The following is a 19,325-nucleotide window of genomic DNA, read 5'->3' as shown; positions in this document are numbered from 1 at the left end:
CTTCATTGATTCCTATGAGTGCTTTAAAACTGTCTTCCGAAAACCTTTACTAGAAGATTGTTTTGGCCATGATAAGAGGAATAATGAAGTAGTTTTACTTCCTAGGCAGTTATTATTGCTGATAAGTGTGAAATATCCTAGGCCACCCTCTTCTTCAGTCATTACATAAAAACCAATGCAAATAAAATAACATTTCCTTCTGTTATAGGATAACTGATTTACTTTTGAATCATTCTGCTGACTACATGAAGATGTGATAGAAATAAGTGAGTTATTTTATGTAAATAATGAAACAGACATTCTAGAGTTGTATGTTACTATTCAGAATACGATAGTTGATTGCTGCAGTAATGAAAAGGAAGACCCGAAATCCCAGTGGCTTGACGCATAACAGTTTATTTCTCACACTCAAAACATTCACCCCAAGTCCATCAGCTCTTCAGGGCAGGTCCCTTACAAACATAGATACAGGTTGCATCCATCTTGTAGGTACACTATTTGGAGCACACTGCTTTCAGGTCCACATGGCAGGTAAAGAGAGCTGGAGGGTCACACAAGACTTTTTACTGCACCAGTACTGAAACGACACATCACTTTTGTTTACAATCTCTCTGTAATCCTTCTGCTAGAAGTAATAAATGGCATTGCCTAACTACAAGGGGCTGGGAAGTGAATGCGAGCCCATAGATATTTGATAGTTGTTAATGTCTTTGCCACATTCTACAAATAATACATGCTTTTTAATATTTTAATAAAAAATAATTTTGGAAAACTCTATATGGATAAAAATTTCCCTTAAATATAATATTTTTATTGGCATATAGATATAGCTATATTTTAGGAAACAGCTACAGTTATGAAGCTTCAGTGTGACCTAACAAGGCATTACATTTATAATGTTCCAAGAATGTTACTGAGAGAATCTGGTGTATGCACTGAAAAAATTGGGGGAGTCAATATGTTATTTATGTACCAGATGTTTTCTATCTTTATAATAATTTTACTTGTGACTCAAGGGAGCTGACATAAAATCAGCTACTTAAAAAAATAGCTATCTATTCTCTCCTCATGCCAAAATACTTTGTACATATGACATTACAATTAGCACATCTTCTGTAATGGGTGTTTTTAGGCATCAATTTATAATTCATATTGCTCTTATATAAAATATGTAAAGCAAAAATAAATTTCAACTTATTTCAGCATAGTGGTAAACATGAATCAGCAACAAACATGAGGCAACAAACTCCAAATCTTAGTAAAATATGAAACAGACTATATTCTCCTAATTTAACTCTTATTTTAATTCAATATTAATGCTTAAGACAACAAATTTTTAAACAGCATACTAAGATTTTGGCAGTAGTTTTATGTAACAAGACATACAGTGTACTAGAGGTCTGGCACTCAACTTGCTTACAGTAAACCAGCTTCAATATGAAGGCATTAAATATTTTTTATAACCTTCTTTTTACATGCTAAATATTTTGGAAAGTATGCAGTCAAACACAGTAATGAAATTAATATAGTAAGATTAATAAATTAAAAGCTTGAAACTTGTACCCTAAGTGTAAATCATATTAAAAAAAGGATTATTGTTTATATAGAATGTCCCTGGATAATCAAAACTTAATAGTATGAAACATGCAAAACATTTCAGGATAAAGATTTATTAATAAAAAAAAATACCAGGGTCTATTTAAAATGATTCTCCTCCAAAGGGTATCAAAGTTAATTCAAATCATGTAACACTCTAACACTAAATATTATTCACTACTGTGGAAGTGGAGATAAGTTTTATAAAACTGGAGTTTTACATATACTGTAAATTGCTGTCTTTCTTGTTCATGTGAAGCAGCATACATTACAAAGTAAAAAGAATGGCTGCTGCACTAGCAAAAATAGGATGTGTAAGTATCAAAGGCACACTATTCAGCTCGCCAAAGTGATAGCAAACTCTTTCTCCCCCACAGCCCTTTCCCCATGTAAACAAAAGTTTATTAAGGAGGAAAAAAACCTAAATTTTAATCTTCAAATGTAAATATTTTGAGACATTAATGTTAAGTCCATGCTTCAAAAAGGTCAACTATTGTTGCCTGGATATTTCTGAATATATTTTAAAGATGTATCCAAATTAGATACTTTTGACATTAGATACATTGTTTGGTCAGAATTATTTATCATCTAAAACATTTAATTTAATTCTAAACATTTTAACCCCTAGTATGACGACACGATTTTAGCTCTCAGAGAAATTAGCCAGTGGAGGGAAAAACATGTAAACAAAACAAAACCCTACATTTAAGCTGCAGGCAACAATTAAGGCCCTTTCTGGCACAGTGGCATTTGACTGGCAACAAAGTCCAGGAATAATTCTACTAACACAGGGAAACTCATGCATTTTGGTAAATATGCTCTAACACTCACAGTTGAATTTTCCTATAGACCTTTCTTGATTTTTTCAACAGGTAAATCTTCCTATTTTTTTCTTGATACTATACTGATTTGTGACTTGAATCTGATTTCTTTTTCTTCTTCTTACTATGTTTTTTGTACTGTTTCTTCTTCTTCTTTTTTGCCTTTTCTGTTCCTTTTTCTTGCTCTTCACGTCTTCTCTTCTTTTTTGTTTGCATCTCTTCTTCATAATCTGATTCTGATGAGGACTCCAATGATAAAGGTTTATCCTCAGGACAAGTTTTCTTTCTTTTTTTGCTGAGATTTCTAATACACTTTTCTTTCTCTGTTTCATCCTTTGACTTCTTTTTCTTTTTTACAGATTCCTTGCTCTCTGATTCAGAATCACATGGAGAGCTTTCTGATGATTTGTATGAATGGTTCTTCTTTTTCTTTCTCTTTTTTCCTTCTTTCTTTTCCTCATCTTCAGAATCTGGGGAACTGCTTGAAGAATCAGAGCTTAATGAAGAAGAAGATGAAGACCGACAAGATTTCTTCTTTTTCTTTTTCTTTCTGTCTCTTTTTTTGGATAAACTCTCATTTCCACTTAATAATTTCTCTCTGCTTTTTTCTAGTTCCTTCTTCCAGTTCTCATTCATTTTTTCTTCAAATTCAGCTAATGCCTTGGAGCCTTTCTTTTTATTTTCTAATTGTTTCTTTACTTCTTCCCAGGTGGGCCTTGGTCGATTCAGATAATCTTGTATTGTTGGGCCTGCAGATTGAGATAGGCCCCTCCATCTGGCCATTGCTATAGGATTCATATAGGCCACCCGATTGTCCCGCTTCCCCATGGTGCCTGATGGTTCCCAGAGCAGACTCTCAGTTTCTAAAGAGAATAAAGGCAGACACCCTCCTTAAATTCTTCATCTGCTGGTATACCAAGCAGGTTTCATTCTGTGAGAGAAACAGATGGAATGATTACAAAATGCCCTTAATATAAGACAAAGTAAGCACATAAGTTTAATTGTTCACTGTTTATCACATAGTATGGTAGAAAGATTTACAAAATCTTAGACTTTGAGAAAAAATAATATATACACAAAAGTTTTACATGTTTTAGACATTGTGGTATAAATATAACATGAAGTGTTTTTCATATCTCATGTAAGGTTCTGACTGTTATCTAAATTTTAAATAACTATTTCTTTTTATATTGTATGGTACTTACCTTCCTTTTTTCTTTCTTTCATTCTGCCTTATATGGTATAATGAGAGAGAAATTTCTGTGGCCAAATTCTGTACCAGGCACACCGTCCCCATTTTAGTAGAGTGCAGCACAATCCATTCCACTCTTTGACAGAAACCTAGGAGTGATGCCTGAAAAATCCTTCTCCCTCAATTCACATATCCAATTCATTAATAAAACTTGCTGCTTAAACCCCCACAACAAAAGGTTTCATGTTTGTTCACTTCTCTTCAAATAGGCTGTCATCAAAATAGTGCAGGTACTGTCACCTGTCATTTGGATTATTAATCTCTATTAGATGCCGGGGACTGCTCAGTGTTGTGCAGTGGATTATCTTATTCAGTCTCTAGACTAGTCTAGAGGTTAGTCATAGATCAACATCCTATGAAGTTGATCCCGTCATTATCCTATTATACAAATGAAGAAACTGAAGCTTAGAGAGTTTGAGTAACTTGCATAAAGTGAAATAATAAATGGCAAATGGTAAAACCAGGATTTAAATCAAGGCAGCATGAAGCCAAACCCTGTACACTTAACACATTATATTGCCTCTTGACATCAACTTCTTGATAGCCCTATTTTTTGCCCTTATTCTCTTCCCTCTCTGTCCCACACTGAAATCAGAAGGATTTTAAAATAGTCTAGTGGCTTTATATTTTAATGAAAATCAATCCAAATTCCTATAAAGATCCAATACAATCTGTCCTGCTTATAGCTCTTACATTTCAACAGTTTTCTCAATTCTATCTTTTCCAGTTTTCTCTTGGTTTCTGGAACATGCTAAGCTTCAAGCTTAGCCACCTTAGCCAGTTTACCTTATCTTCAGATCTAAGTTTAAAGTCAGTTCCTCAGAAAGGCAACTATTAGGTTGAACTATATAAAATCACCAATTATAATAAACAAAAATAGTCAAATACTAGCAATTTCACATGGTTCAACCTTATACTATGTTGCTTCTGTATCTATCCCTTACACTCATTATTCTGTATAACAGTTTCTTGCCTCTTATATTCATAGCACTTAGAAAACTGATGATTATTTTCTTTATCTATTTGAATGTGTATTTGTGTGTGTGTGAATGCATGTGTGTGTTCACGTGCATACGCATATGTGTATTCATTTCTAAACATAAGGCCAAGAAGGGTAAAAGTCACATTTGGCCTGTCTTCTAGCCATGATGTTCCCAGTACCTTACATGGCATCTGGTCCACACTAAGTACTCAATAAATATTTGCTCAATAATAAACAAACAAATGAGTGGATTGATGGATGGGTAACTCTGTGAGAGAGGTGCATTCAGAGAAGGCTCCTGAAGTTGGTGATGCCAGTACAAGGTTCTGAAGAATAAATAGTTCACTGAGGAAATAAGGAACTGAAAGACATTCTAGGCAGAAGAAACAATACATGGCTTCTGCACAACAAAGGAAACTCTAAGCAAGGTGAAAAGACAGCCTTCAGAATGGGAGAAAATAATAGCAAATGAAGCAAAGGACAAATAATTAATCTCAAAAATATACAAGCAACTCCTGCAGCTCAATTCCAGAAAAATAAACGACCCAATCAAAAAATGGGCCAAAGAACTAAACAGACATTTATCCAAAGAAGACATACAGATGGCTAACAAACACATGGAAAGATGCTCAACATCACTCATTATCAGAGACATGCAAATCAAAACCACAATGAGGTACCATTTCACGCCAGTCAAAATGGCTGAGATCCAAAAGTCTACAAGCAATAAATGCTGGAGAGGGTGTGGAGAAAAGGGAACCCTCTTACACTGTTGGTGGGAATGCAAACTAGTACAGCCACTATGGAGAACAGTGTGGAGATTCCTTAAAAAACTGGAAATAGAACTGCCTTATGATCCAGCAATCCCACTGCTGGGCATACACACGGAGGAAACCAGAATTGAAAGAGACATGTGTACCCCAACGTTCATCGTAGCACTGTTTATAATAGCCAGGACATGATGGATATCTAAACTAGATATCCATCAGCAGACGGATGGATAACAAAACTGTGGGTACATATACACAATGGAGTATTACTTGGCTTTTAAAAAGAATACATTTGACTCAGTTCTAATGAGGTGGATGAAACTGGAGCCTATTATACAGAGTGAAGTAAGCCAGAAAGAAAAACACCAATACAGTATACTAATGCATATATATGGAATTTAGAAAGATGGTAATGATAACCCTGTATGCGAGACAGCAGAAGAGACACTGATGTATAGATCAGTCTTTTGGACTCTGGGAGAGGGAGAGGGTGGGATGATTTGGGAGAATGGCATTGAAACATGTATAATATATAAGAAACGAATCACCAGTTCAGGTTCGATGCAGGATACAGGATGTTTGGGGCTAGTGCACTGGGATGACCCATAGGGATGGTACGGGGAGGGAGGTGGGAGGGGAGTTCAGGATGGGGAACACGTGTACACCCGTGGCAGATTCATGTTGATGTATGGCAAAACCAATACAATATTGAAAGTAATTAGCCCTCAATTAAAATAAATAAATTTATATTAAAAATAAATAAAGTGTAAACTTGGAAAAAAATAAAAAATAAAATTTGGATTTACCTGAAAAAAAAATACGTGAAAAAAACAAAGAGACTTGAAAGATCACCGCATTTAGTGTTAATGGAGCCTAAAGCGAAAGAGGGCAGTAGCAGGAGGTGAGGCTGCATAGGAAGTAAATAGCCTGATCGTAGAGGCCTTCTTAGATCATTTTAACATCTTAGATTTTGTTCTATATTTGTTAGGAAGCCAACACAAAGTCTGAAGGGAAAGATAAGATATGTCACGGATTTTTACATCAGTCTCCATCCTGACTTGACCCTTTAAGTCGACCTAATACACCTACCCACCATAAGCTCAATGCCACAGATTTTTACAGTTACTCTTGGTAATAGTTTCTGGATTTGATTTGTTCTGTTAACTTACTCTCCCTCCTCTTCAGTTCTCTTAAGTATTTTTGTCATTTTCCCTCTTACTGGAACCCAAAGGTCTGTCAAATATCATTGTTTCACATACTTGATCATCAAATGCCTTTAAGGATTTTAGTTCACATTCAATTGGTGGTTGTTTCCACTACTGCACACTTGAAATAGCATAATCCATTCTAATTACATTTCCTTGAAACTTAGTCTTAATATCATCTAGAAAGACAGGCAAAAACCAATTCACAAATGTTTGAATGAGATGCTGAGGTTTTAATTTCTTCTATGGAACTTATAATGAAGCTAATGGGGAGACAGTGACTATTTTAAGCAGGAGAGTGATATGATCACGTTTGAGTATTTAAAACACAATTTCTTACAGCACGAAAGATGAGCTGGAGGTAGGTAAACCTGAAGACAATGAGGTTAATTCAGGTATTCATACAGATAAGGAAAGAGTCTGAAATAAAAATAGTGGTATTATGAGTGAAAAAGGGGGAAATATGAGACATACTAAGGAGATTCTACTGCAATTAACGAGCAATTAGATACAAAGCATGAGGAAGAGAAAGGAATCTAGGGAAAGGTTCTGCCTTGTTGTAGTTCAGTCACTCAGTGTCCGACCCTTCGCAACACGATGGACTGCAGGACTGCAAGCTTCCCTATCCTTCAATATCTCCCGGTGTTTGCTCAAACTCACATCCATTGAGTTGGTGATGCTATTTAATCATCGTCCTCTGTCTCTCCCTTCTCCTCCTGCCCTCAATCTTTCCCAGCACCAGTCTTTTCCAATGAGTTGCCTCTTCACATCAGGTGGCCAAAGTATTGGAGCTTCAGCTTCAGCATCAGTCCTTCCCATGAATAGTCAGCGTTGATTTCTTTTAGAATTGACTGGTATGATCTCTTTGTAATCCAAGGGACTCTCAGCATTTCAAAAGCATCACTTCCTCGGTGGTCAGCCTTCTTTATGGTCCAACTCTCACATCTGTAACATTACAACAGGAAGAAACATAGCTTTGACTATATGGACTTTTGTCATCAAAGTGATGTCTCTGGTTTTTAACATGCTGTTTAGGTTTGTCATAGCTTTCCTTCCAAGGAGCAAAATGTCTTTAATTTCATGGCTGCAGTCACTATCCACAGTGATTTTTGAGTCCAAGAAAATAAAATCTATCATTATTTACAATTTTTCCAAATCTATTTGCCATGAAGTGATGAGACTGGATGCCATGATCTTAGTTTTCTGAATGTTGAGTTTTAAGCCAGCTTTTTCACTCTCCTCTTTCACCCTCATCAAGAGGCTCTTCAGTTCCTCTTAGCTTTCTGCCATTAGAGTGGTATCATCTGAATACTTGAGGTGGTTGATATTTCTCCCGGCAATCATGAATCCAGCTTGTGATTCATCCAGCCTGGCATTTTGCATTATATACACTGCATAATACTTAAGCAGGTAACAATACACCTGCTTAAATAATCCTTTATTTATTGAATCCTTTTCAATCCAGCCTTGAAATAATCCTTTCCCAATTTTGAACCAGCCTGTTGTTCCATGTCTGGTTCTAGTTGTTGCTTCTTTACCTGCATACAGGTTTCTCAGGAGGCAGGTAGGGTGGTCTAGTATTCCAATCTCTTTAAAAAGTTTTCCACAGTTTGTTGTGATCCACACAGTTAAAGGCTGTAGCATAGTCAATGAAGTAGACTTAGATGTTTTTTTCTGGAATCCCCTTGCTTTTTCTACGATCCAACAGATGTTACCAATTTGATCTCTGGTTCCTATGCTTTTTCTGGCTTGTGAGACAAGATAAAAGGCCAATGACTGGATAATATAGGAAATTACATAGACTTTGAGTAAAGTTCTAGGTTCAATGTTAGATTTATAAAGCTTGAAACATGTGAATGAACCTACATGTAGGAAATTGGATGTATGGGTGATAAAACTCTGGAATGTGACCTGAGTTAGAGATACAGGATTGGCAGTCACTGCGTGATGGCTAAAGTCATGAGAGAAAATTAAATAACCTTGAGGGAATATTTCATATGAAAAAAAGGTTTGAGCACTGGTTCCAAATGAAAAACACACAAGGGGCTGGCAGAGAAAGTAAAACTTACAAAGAAGACATCAGAAAATTAGCCAGAGTGGTAAGAGCTACAGCAGTATCAGAAAATAAAGTAGGGTTACAGAAAGACAGTGGGGAGAGTAACATTTCAAGGTGAGGGCAATCATCCTTAAAGGTTCATAAATTTCACTTGAGGGATTTCTAAACATTAAAATTTGAGGAAAAAACCTAAATGCTCATCAAGAACAAACAGGTTGTATGAATTATAGTACACACATACAGAAAGTTCACCAATGTAACTACTGGTTATCTCTGCATATGAGAAGGCATTATTTCCTTTTATAAGTTTTCCTATACTATTTATACTTTTTACAATGAGCAGGTATTAAGTTTAACTTTAAAAAAATCCAGAAAAAAATGATGTTATGGACAACTATACTAAGTCAAATAGGTCAAATAAGATAAAATCTGAAAATGCCCATTATATTTGACTGTGAAGAAATTATTGGTAACTTTTGCTAACACAATTTCAATTAGTTAGGGCAGAGACCAGTTGACAGAGGGTTAAAGAGTAAACTGGAGGTGAGAAATTACAGACATAGGGTATGTGTTAGTTGGTCTGTCATTTCTGACTCTTTGCAACCCCATGGAGTGCAGCCTGCCAGGCTCCTCTGTCCATGGAATTCTCCAGGCAAGAATACTTGAGTGGGTAGCCATTCCCTTTTCCAGGGGGTCTTCCTGACTCAGAGATTGAACCTGTGTTTCCTGCATTGCAGGCAGATTGTTTACCAGCTGAGCCACCAGTGAAGCCCAAAGAGAGATGAAGAATTTTCAAAAAATGATTTTTTCCTCATGTTTGTTTTTATCACAGAAGAAACTTAAACATATTTAGAGGCTGATGATGTTTAAATAGAAAGACTTTAAAGAAGACAGGAAAGAGAGGCAATAATTCTTTGTGGCAAAACCATAGAAGAAACAGAGAGGAATCAAAGGCATAGTTGGAGGATCTCCCTTCTTGAAAGAGCAGAGGAAAAGAATAAAGAGTATGGGTATAGTTTTTTTTTTTTTTCCTTTTGTTAGTGACAGGGAAGATGAAAGGGGGAAATTTGAAGCATTTCTCACATAAAGCCTTCATTTTCACTCAATCATACATGCCAAGATCATCTGCTACGATTGACAGGTTGAGATAGCATAGGAGTTTTGAGAACAATAGTTACAATTTGGAATAATACCAGACAAGTGTTGTGGGAGGCCTTCAGACTTGCAGAATCTGTGTGCTCTTTTCTCAGAAGATAATACTGAGAAAAAAAAAATAACAGCAACAAAGTCTCCTGCTCAAGTACTCTGTCTTAAAAGTACTGTGGCTTACTTTCTGTTTCTATTTTAGAAGAGAAACTTTATTTTCTTTATCTCTATTCATTTGTACGAAGTATGCTGATTTTGTATAAATAATGGATACAAACTGTAACAGCCTTTCTCATTATCTAAGTATTATAACAATTATCCATTCATTCATTTTTATAGCAACTCCCATTTGATCATCTATTATGCACCAGATACTATGCTATATCCCATGGAGATTATGATCTAGTAAAGGTAAAAGTCATTATACAAATATCAAACAAGTGAGTATTAATTATAATCATGACTAGAATGATAAAGGAAAAGCACAGGACACTATGAATAATAGGTGAACTAACTTAGAATAGAAGGTCAACTCTGAGATACTAACATACAATTAACATGTAATCTGAGACCTGATGGATAAATTAGAGCTAGCCAGATGAAGGTGTGGAGAAGGCAATGGCACCCCACTCCAGTACTCTTGCCTGGAAAATCCCATGGACAGAGGAGCCTGGTAGGCTACAGTCCATGGAGTCTCTAAGAGTCGGACACGACTGAGCGAATTCACTTTCACTTTTCACTTTCATGCGTTGGAGAAGGAAATGGGAACCCACTACAGTGTTCTTGCCTGGAGAATCCCAGGGACAGGGGAGCCAGGTGGGCTGCCCTCTATGGGGTCACACAGAGTCAGACACAACTGAAGCAACTTAGCAGCAGCAGCAGCAGATGAAGGTGACTAAAGAGTAAAGGAGTAATAAAAGAGCCAAAGTTGACTGTATGTTCCAATCACAAGGAATATCAGATGCTAAGGCCCTAAGGTGAAAAGGAAAAGCCAAATGCAATGCATATATTCACATTACTACACTGTTGTAAACCAGATATCATATCCACTTCTCCATGTTAAAAGTGACCATTTTTCATTGAACATGCTCAGGTGAAAGTCAATATGAATTCAAATTAATTAAAAGCATATTTTAATGTTTCACAGTCTTAATTTCAATTGTCACTATCATTAAGGCTAGTTATTTTAAAGAGCTACTCTATTTTACAAATCATTTCATTCAATTTTTAATGATATATCAAACTGTAGGCAACATACTCTCTCTCACAGACATAGGAACTTCAGCTAAAAAATCTTTGCAAATAGTTGGCAATAGCTCTGAGACTTTACCCCACGTCCGACGTCAGGGATGGTGGCCAAGAGGAGCTACCCCACGTCCAAGGTCAGGGGTGGCAGCTGAGAGGAGCTACCCCACGTCCCAGGTAAGGGGCGGCGGCCGTGAGGAGCTATCCCCTGCCCAAGGCCAGGGGTGGCAGGCAGGAGGGGCTGCCCCATGCCCAAGGCCAGGTGTGGCAGTTGGGAGGAACAACCCTGCCGGGAGCCGGTGAGGCATTCCGCTCATGACAAAGGTCATGAGGAAGGAGGCTCGGCATACGCAAAGGCGGGATCGAGCCTCAGGAGTCCGCCCGGATATTCTCGAGCATTTTCCCCCCAAAAAACCAGAGTCTGCCTACTTTATTGCTTTGTGCTCTCACCTCTGACTTTACTGGGGGCTGTCCCCCACCACCATCTCATTCTCTTTGTCAAAGAGTTAACTTACAGCTCCAATTAATAAAGTTCCTGGGCAATTAGGAGTGTTTAAATCCAAACCCCTCAGATGGCTCTCTAACTTGCCTGACAAGTTTACCCGGACTCCTGCAGCTATGCATACGATTGTTTACAGTCTCCCAGCCTCGAGAGGCATGGGAAGCTTAAGATATTCAAATAGCTTAGAGCCTCTCAGAGAGTTAGAAACTGTCAGAATAAGACTAGTAAAGGATTTCATTGATGAGCCAATGTTTGTTGCCAAGTTTTCACATCCCCTGAATTGTATCCTTGAATGTGTATTAATTAATATAGTTGGTATGTAGAAAAAATAAGTAGTGGCCTTGGTGTTAGTAACTTTAGACCCTTAAGGTAATAAATTATTTTCTTTGTTGTAAACCCATTACACATCCGCCCTATAGGAATGCAATTTTATCTTTGGAAGATGGCGCCAAACCTTAAAATAATAACTCTTAGAGAAAATAAGTCTTTGTTGATAAGTTCTTGTCAAGAGTCATAAAATGTTAGTAGGCCTTCTGGCCAGAAGATGATGTAAATCACCTAAACCATTTGTATACGATAAATTTGCAGGAAAGAAACCCTGGTTTTTGATAAGAATCAAAGACTGCTGACTTTGCATCCCCTATTATCCTCTATGTGTAACTTAGGGTATAAAAGCCCCTGTTAAAAATAAAGCTACGGGCCTTGTTCACCAATGCTTGGTCTCCCCATGTCATTCTTTCCTTTAACTTCCGGCTGAAGTCTCCATCTGGAGCGTGGATATCCTCTGCGACCACTTATTCGCCTGGGCTTCTAAGACCCACTCGAGAAGGTGTCTAAGGTGGGGCACCTTCCGCTATTCGAGAGGGCGCCTGCAGCCTCCGTGGTCAGAGCTAACCTGGTGTCATGGGTTATATTGATTTTCCGCGTAAACCAAGCTACTCAGCCTCTTTTCTCCACTGAATTTTCCTACTGAGCTATCCTCATTCTATTACTCTTTATATCTCTAATTACCATTTGAATAGGTCGCCGACGCCGTCTCCCCTTCGAATACCCTGGATCAGCCGGGGCTGGTCCTCGGCACAACCCCACATCCAAGGAGCCATGGCTGAATGGGAACAGGAGGGCCTAGAGGAGCCTTGACCACATTCAAGGTCAGGAGGGGCAGTGGTGAACTGATACCCCTCATCTAAGGTAAGGAGCAGTAGCTGTGCTTTGCTGGAACAGCCGTGAAGAGATACCCCAAGTCCAAAGTAAGAGAAACCCAAGTAGGATGGGAGGTGTTGCAAGAGGGCATCAGAGGCAAGACACACGGAAAACATAATCACAGAAAACTAGTCACTCTGATCACACTAGGACCACAGACTTGTCTAACTCAATGAAACGAAGCCATGCTCTGTGGGGCAACCCAAGACAGGCAGGTCATGGTGGAGAGGTCTGACAGAATGTGGTCCACTGGAGAAGGGAATGGCAAACCACTTCAGTATCCTTGCCTTGAGAACCCCATGAACATTACGAAAAAGCAAAATGATGGGATACTGAAGAGGAACTCCCCAGGTCAGTAGGTGCCCAATATGCTACTGGAGATCAGTGGAGAAATAACTCCAGAAAGAATGAAGGGATGGAGCCAAAGCAAAAACAATACCCAGCTGTGGAAGTGACTGGTGATAGAAGCAAGGTCCGATGCTGTAAAGAGCAATATTGGATAGGAACCTGGAATGTTAGGTCCATGAATCAAGGCAAATTGGAAGTGGTCAAACAAGAGATGGCAAGAGTGAACGTCAACATTCTAGGAATCAGTGAACTAAAATGGACTGGAATGGGTGAATTTAACTAAGATGACCATTATATCTACTACTGTGGGCAGGAATCCCTCAGAAGAAATGGAGTAGCCATCATGGTCAACAAAAGAGTCCAAAATGCAGTACTTGGATGCAATCTCAAAAACGACAAAATGATCTCTGTTCATTTCCAAGGCAAACCATTCAATATCACAGTAATCCAAGTCTATGCCCCAGCCAGTAATGCTGAAGAAGCTGAAGTGGAACAGTTCTATGAAGACATACAAGACCTTTGAGAACTAACACCCAAAAGAGATGTCCTTTTCATTATAGGGGACTGGAATGCAAAAGTAGGAAGTCAAGAAACACCTGGAGTAACAGGCAAATTTGGCCTTGGAATACAGAATGAAGCAGGGCAAAGGCTAATAGAGTATTGCCAAGAGAATTCACTGGTCATAGCAAACACCCTCTTCCAATGACACAAGAGAAGACTCTACACATGGACATCACCAGATGGTCAACACCTAAATCAGACTGATTATATTCTTTGCAGCCAAGGATGGGGAAGCTCTATACAGTCAACAAAAACAAGACCAGGGGCTGACTGTGGCTCAGATCATGAACTCCTTATTGCCAAATTCAGATTGAAATTGAAGAATGTAGCGAAAACCATTAGACCATTCAGGTATGACCTAAATCAAATCCCTTATGATTTTACAGTGGAAGTGAGAAATAAATGTAAGGGACTAGATCTGATAGAGTGCCTGATGAACTGTGGACTGAGGTTCATGACATTGTACAGGAGACAGGGATCAAGACCATACCCATGGAAAAGTAATGCAAAAAAGCAAAATGGCTTCCTGAAGAGGCCTTACAAATAGCTTTGAAACGAAGACAAGTGAAAAGCAAAGGGGAAAAGGAAAGATACAAGCATCTGAATGCAGATTTCCAAAGAATAGCAAGAAGAGATAAGAAAGCCTTCCTCAGCAATCAGTGCAAAGAAATAGAGGAAAACAAAAGAATGGAAAAGACTAGAGATCTCTTAAAGAAAATTAAAGATATCAAGGGAACATTTCATGCAAAGATGGGCTCGACAAAGGACAGAAATGGTATGGACCTAAGAGAAGCAGAAGATATTAAGAAGAGGTGGCAATAATACACAGAAGAACTGTATAAAAAAGATTTTCATGACCAAGATAATCACGATGGTATAATCACTCACCTAGAGCCAGACATCCTGGAATGTGAAGTCAAGTGGGCCTTAGAAAGCATCACTACTAACAAAGCTCCTGAAAGATGATGCTGTGAAAGTGCTACACTCAATATGCCAGCAAATTTGGAAAACTCTGTAGAGGCCACAGGAATGGAAAAGGTCAGTTTTCATTTCAATCTCAAAGAATGGCAATGCCAAAGAATGATCAAACTACTGCACAATTGCACTCATCTCACACACTAGGAAAGTAATGCTCAAATATCTCCAAGCCAAGCTTCAGCAGTACATGAACCGTGAAATTCCAGATCTTCAGCTGGTTTCAGAAAAGGCAGAGGAACCAGAGATCAAATTTCCAACATCCACTGGATCATTGAAAAAAGCAAGAGAGTTCCAGAAAAACATCTATTTCTGCTTTATTGACCCTGCCAAAGCCTTTGACTGTGTGGATCACAATAAACTGTGGAAAATTCTGAAAGAGATGGGAATACCAGCCACCTGACCTGCCTCTTGAGAAACCTATATGCAGGTCAGGAAGCAACAGTTAGAACTGGACATGGAACAACAGACTGGTTCCAAATAGGAAAAGGAATACATCAAGGCTGTATATTGTCACCCTGCTTATTTAACTTATATGCAGAGTACTTCATGAGAAATGCTGGGCTGGAAGAAGCACAAGCTGGAATCAAGATTGCAGGGAGAAATATCAATAACCTCAGATATGCAGATGACACCACCCTTATGGCAGAAAGTGAAGAGGAACTAAAAAGCCTCTTGATGAAAGTGAAAGAGGAGAGTGAAAAGGTTAGCTTAAAGCTCAACATTCAGAAAATGAAGACCATGGCATCTGGTCCCATCACTTCATGGGAAATAGATGGGGAAACAGTGGAAACAGTGTCAGACTTTATTTCTTGGGGCTCCAAAATCACTGCAGATGGTGACTGCAGCCATGGCACGGGTAGGGAGGAGGGAGGGGGTTCAGGATGGGTAACGCGTGTATACCTGTGGAGGATTCATGTTGATGTATGGCAAAACCAATACAATATTGCAAACTAATTAATCTCCAATTAAAATAAATAAATTTATATTAAAAAAAATAAAATAAAAGATGCTTACTCCTTGGAAGGAACAACCTAGATAGCATATTGAAAAGCAGAGACATTACTTTGCCAACAAAGGTTCGTCTAGTCAAGGCTATGATTTTTCCAGTGGTCATGTATGGATGTGAGAGTTGGACTGTGAAGAAAGCTGAGTGCTGTAGAATTGATGATTTTGAATTATGGTGTTGGAGAAGACTCTTGAGAGTCCCTTGGACTGCAAGGATATCCAACCGGTCCATTCTAAAGGAGATCAGCCCCGGGTGTTCTTTGGAAGGGATGATGCTAAAGCTGAAACTCCAGTACTTTGGCCACCTCATGCGAATAGTTTCCTCATTGGAAAAGACTCTGATGCTGGGAGGGATTGAGGGCAGGAGGAGAAGGGACGACAGAGGATGAGATGGCTGCATGGCATCACCGACTCAATGGACGTGAGTTTGAGTGAACTCCTGGATTTGGTGATGGGACAGGGAGGCCTGGCATGCTGTGATTCATGGGGTCGAAAAGAGTCAGACACGACTGAGCCACTGAACTGAACTGAACTGAGACTTTAAAACACCCAACTCTTCTGCAAAGCTCTGGAAATTTAGATGCAGCCTCTATCAAATAAAATTAATGTTCTTTATTACCACTAGTTAATGTAAGTTTAAATATCATGCTACTGAAATAAATGCCTCGTAAACCTACTTAAAGGCTTTAAGATTACAATGAGTCTACTATATTATAAAATAATGATAATCATATGCACATATGCTAGCAAAGTGATGCTCAAATGTATCCAAGCCAGGCTTCAACAGTACATGAACTGTGAGCTTACAGATGTTCAAGATGGATTTAGAAAAGGCAGAGGAACCAGAGATCAAGTTGCCAACATCGCTGGATCATCAAAAAAGCAAGAGAGTTCCAGAAAAACATCTACTTATCCTTTATTGACAATGCCAAAGCCTTTGATTTTGTAGATCACAACAAACTGAGGAAAATTCTTAAAGAGATGGGAACACCAGACCACCTGACCTGCCTCCTGAGAAATCTGTATGCAGGTCAAGAAGCAACAGTGAGAACTGGACATGGAACAACAGACTGCTTCCAAATCCTGCAAGGAGATGTCAAGGCTATATATTGTCACTCTGCGTATTTAACGTATATGAGGAGTACATCATGAGAAATGCTGGACTGGATGAAGCACAAGCTGGAATCAAGATTGGCAGGAGAAATATCAATAACCTCAGACATGCAGATGACACCAAACTTATGAAAGAAAGCAAAGAAGAACTAAAGAGCCTCTTGAGGAAAGTGAAAGAGGAGAGTGAAAAAGTTGGCTTAAAGCTCAACATTCAGAAAACTAAGATCATGGCATCTGGTCCCATTACTTCATGGCAAATAGATGGGGAAACAGTGAAAACAGTGGCAGACTTTATTTTTGGGGCCTCCAAAATCACTGCAGATGGTGACTGCAGCCATGAAATTAAAAGACGCTTACTCCTTGGAAGGAAACTTATGAGCAACCTAGATAGCATATTAAAAAGCAGAGACACTACTTTGCCAACAAAGATCTGTCTAGTCAAAGCTATAGTTTTTCCAGTAGTCATGTACAGATGTGAGAGTTGGACTATAAAGAAAGCTGAGCGCTGAAGAATTGATGCTTTTGAACTGTGGTGTTGGAGAAGATTCTTGCGAGTCCCTTGGACTGCAAGGAGATCCAACCAGTCCATCCTAAAGGAAATCAGTCCTGAACATTCATTGGAAGGACTGATCTTGAAGCTGAAACTCCAATACTTTGGCCACCTGATGTGAAGAACTGATTCCTTTGAAAAGACCCTGATGCTGGGAAAGATTGAGGACAGCAGGAGAAGGGGATGACAGAGGATGAGATAGTTGGATTGTATCACTGACTCAACGGACATGCGTTTGAGCAAACTCCAGGTGCTGGTGATGGACAGGGAGGCCTGGTGTGCTGCAGTCCATGGGGTTGCAAAGAGTCAGACACAACTGATAATTGAACTGACTGACATGAGATATGCACATATATACATACATATATACTACCAATACCTTTAATTATCATTATATTCTGCTATTTCATACTGACTGATAATATAGTGTATTGTCAGTTTTATGGAATTCACGGGGACGTTTAATGATATTTGACAATTTCCTGAAAATACTAGTTTTAGCAAGTATATATAAAATGATATCTTTCTTCTAAGTAAAACTCAAGCAACAACACATTCTATTCTAGTTGGCAACATGACTGTTCTGAGGGAGAAACTATCCCTTATTTTGACTGGAATCAACATGATACAAAGCTGTGCTATGTTAAAAGCCTTCACTTCAGGTGAATTCCCTCTGGCATAGCTGTGTCATGGCACTTTTGTCATTCCAGGGAAAAGGTGTAGAATCTGAAATACTGCCTCTTTTTCTGTCTACAGAATCGTCAAATGGCAAGGGATCAGTCTCTAATATATTAACGATCATACCAGGAAGTTTAGAGCAGCAATAAAATATTGCAGATACAAGACATAAAATGGAAAAGAAAGGCTATGAGAGGATAAAGTTTTAAGTATAAATTTTAGCTAATTGTTTATTTTAAAGAAATGAGTACTTCACCATCTTACTTATCTTAATATAGTAATATATTTTGGATTTTATATTCAGAAAAACAAATCATTGTTATTATTTAGCTTTTATGATGATGAAGTAAAATGTTTTTTAAAACAAACTTTCTGTTTTAGAATATCTTTAGATTTATAATAAAGTTGCAAGTAAAGAATCTTTTGCATCTAGTTTTCTTATTGATAATATCTTACATTACTATGTACATTTGCCACAACTAATGAACCAATACTGACACATTCATATTAACTAAAGTCTATTCTTTATTCAAATTTCCTTAGTTTTTAAGTTAATATCCTTTTTCTGTTCCAGGAATCCATCCAGTATACCATATAACATTTAGTAATCATGTCTCCCAGGCTCTTCTAGACTGGCAGTTAGTCAGAATTTTCTTCGTTGAGAGGAGTATTGATCAGATGTTGATTTTTCAGGACACTCTTCAATTTGGGTTTGTCTGAGGTTTTTCTCATGTTTAGAATTAGACTGCAAGTTCTTGGAAGAAAGAACACAAGTCAAAAACCATTCTCACTGCATTACATTGAGGGTACACGTGAAGGTGACTTATCATTGATGTTAATGTTGATCACAAGACTGAGGTAGTGAATGTTTGCCAGCTTTTTCCACTGCAAGATCATACTCTGTTTCCATACTGCACTCTTTGAAAGGATGTCACTATGTGCAATCCACACTTAAGTAATGTAGATTTATGCTCTACCTCCTTGATGGGAAATAGCTACATAAAATATTTGAAGTTCTTTTGTATGGGAGATTTGATCACTGTATCAGTATAAATCATGAGTATTAAGTTTGTACTTTGGGCAATATTTCAATACTACTTTACTTATTTTGTTGTTGAAATTATTTCAGCATTGGCCTTCAGGGGCTCTTTTAGTTGGCTTCTGTATCCTTTTGACACACTCTTATCATTTTGTCTCCTAAATACTTCCTTACTTTCTGATTCTACAAGACACTCTAGGATCATCTTGTATATCCTCTGCATTAGCCCCCATTGGAATATTGCTGCTTCTGGACTCTTTCAGCAGACAGAGCTA

The 19,325-nt window shown here is 38.2% G+C and overlaps 1 protein-coding gene across 6 annotated transcripts in view; it reads right to left on the bottom strand.

Annotated features, from left to right (window-relative positions):
• Positions 1-380: 380 nt before the first annotated feature.
• Positions 381-19,325, bottom strand: part of FAM133A (family with sequence similarity 133 member A) — an 82,343-nt gene continuing 63,398 nt past the window's right edge. For 4 of the 6 annotated variants that reach the window (XM_070784948.1, XM_070784951.1, XM_070784952.1 and 1 more), the window contains exon 4: positions 381-3,348. In XM_070784948.1, coding sequence (XP_070641049.1) covers positions 2,496-3,245 — 750 coding nt within the window. In that variant the 5' untranslated portion in view covers positions 3,246-3,348 and the 3' untranslated portion in view covers positions 381-2,495. Of the gene's footprint in view, positions 3,349-7,286; positions 7,572-18,515; positions 18,766-19,325 lie in introns of those variants that run through there. The other 2 variants (XM_070784953.1, XR_011565402.1) reach the window with 2 other exon arrangements.

The sequence above is a fragment of the Bos indicus genome, chromosome X (genome assembly GCF_029378745.1).
Source record: "Bos indicus isolate NIAB-ARS_2022 breed Sahiwal x Tharparkar chromosome X, NIAB-ARS_B.indTharparkar_mat_pri_1.0, whole genome shotgun sequence".
NCBI lineage: Eukaryota > Metazoa > Chordata > Mammalia > Artiodactyla > Bovidae > Bos > Bos indicus.
The sequence above is the reverse complement of the archived record's forward strand: the minus strand, read 5'-3'. Positions and strand labels throughout refer to the sequence as shown.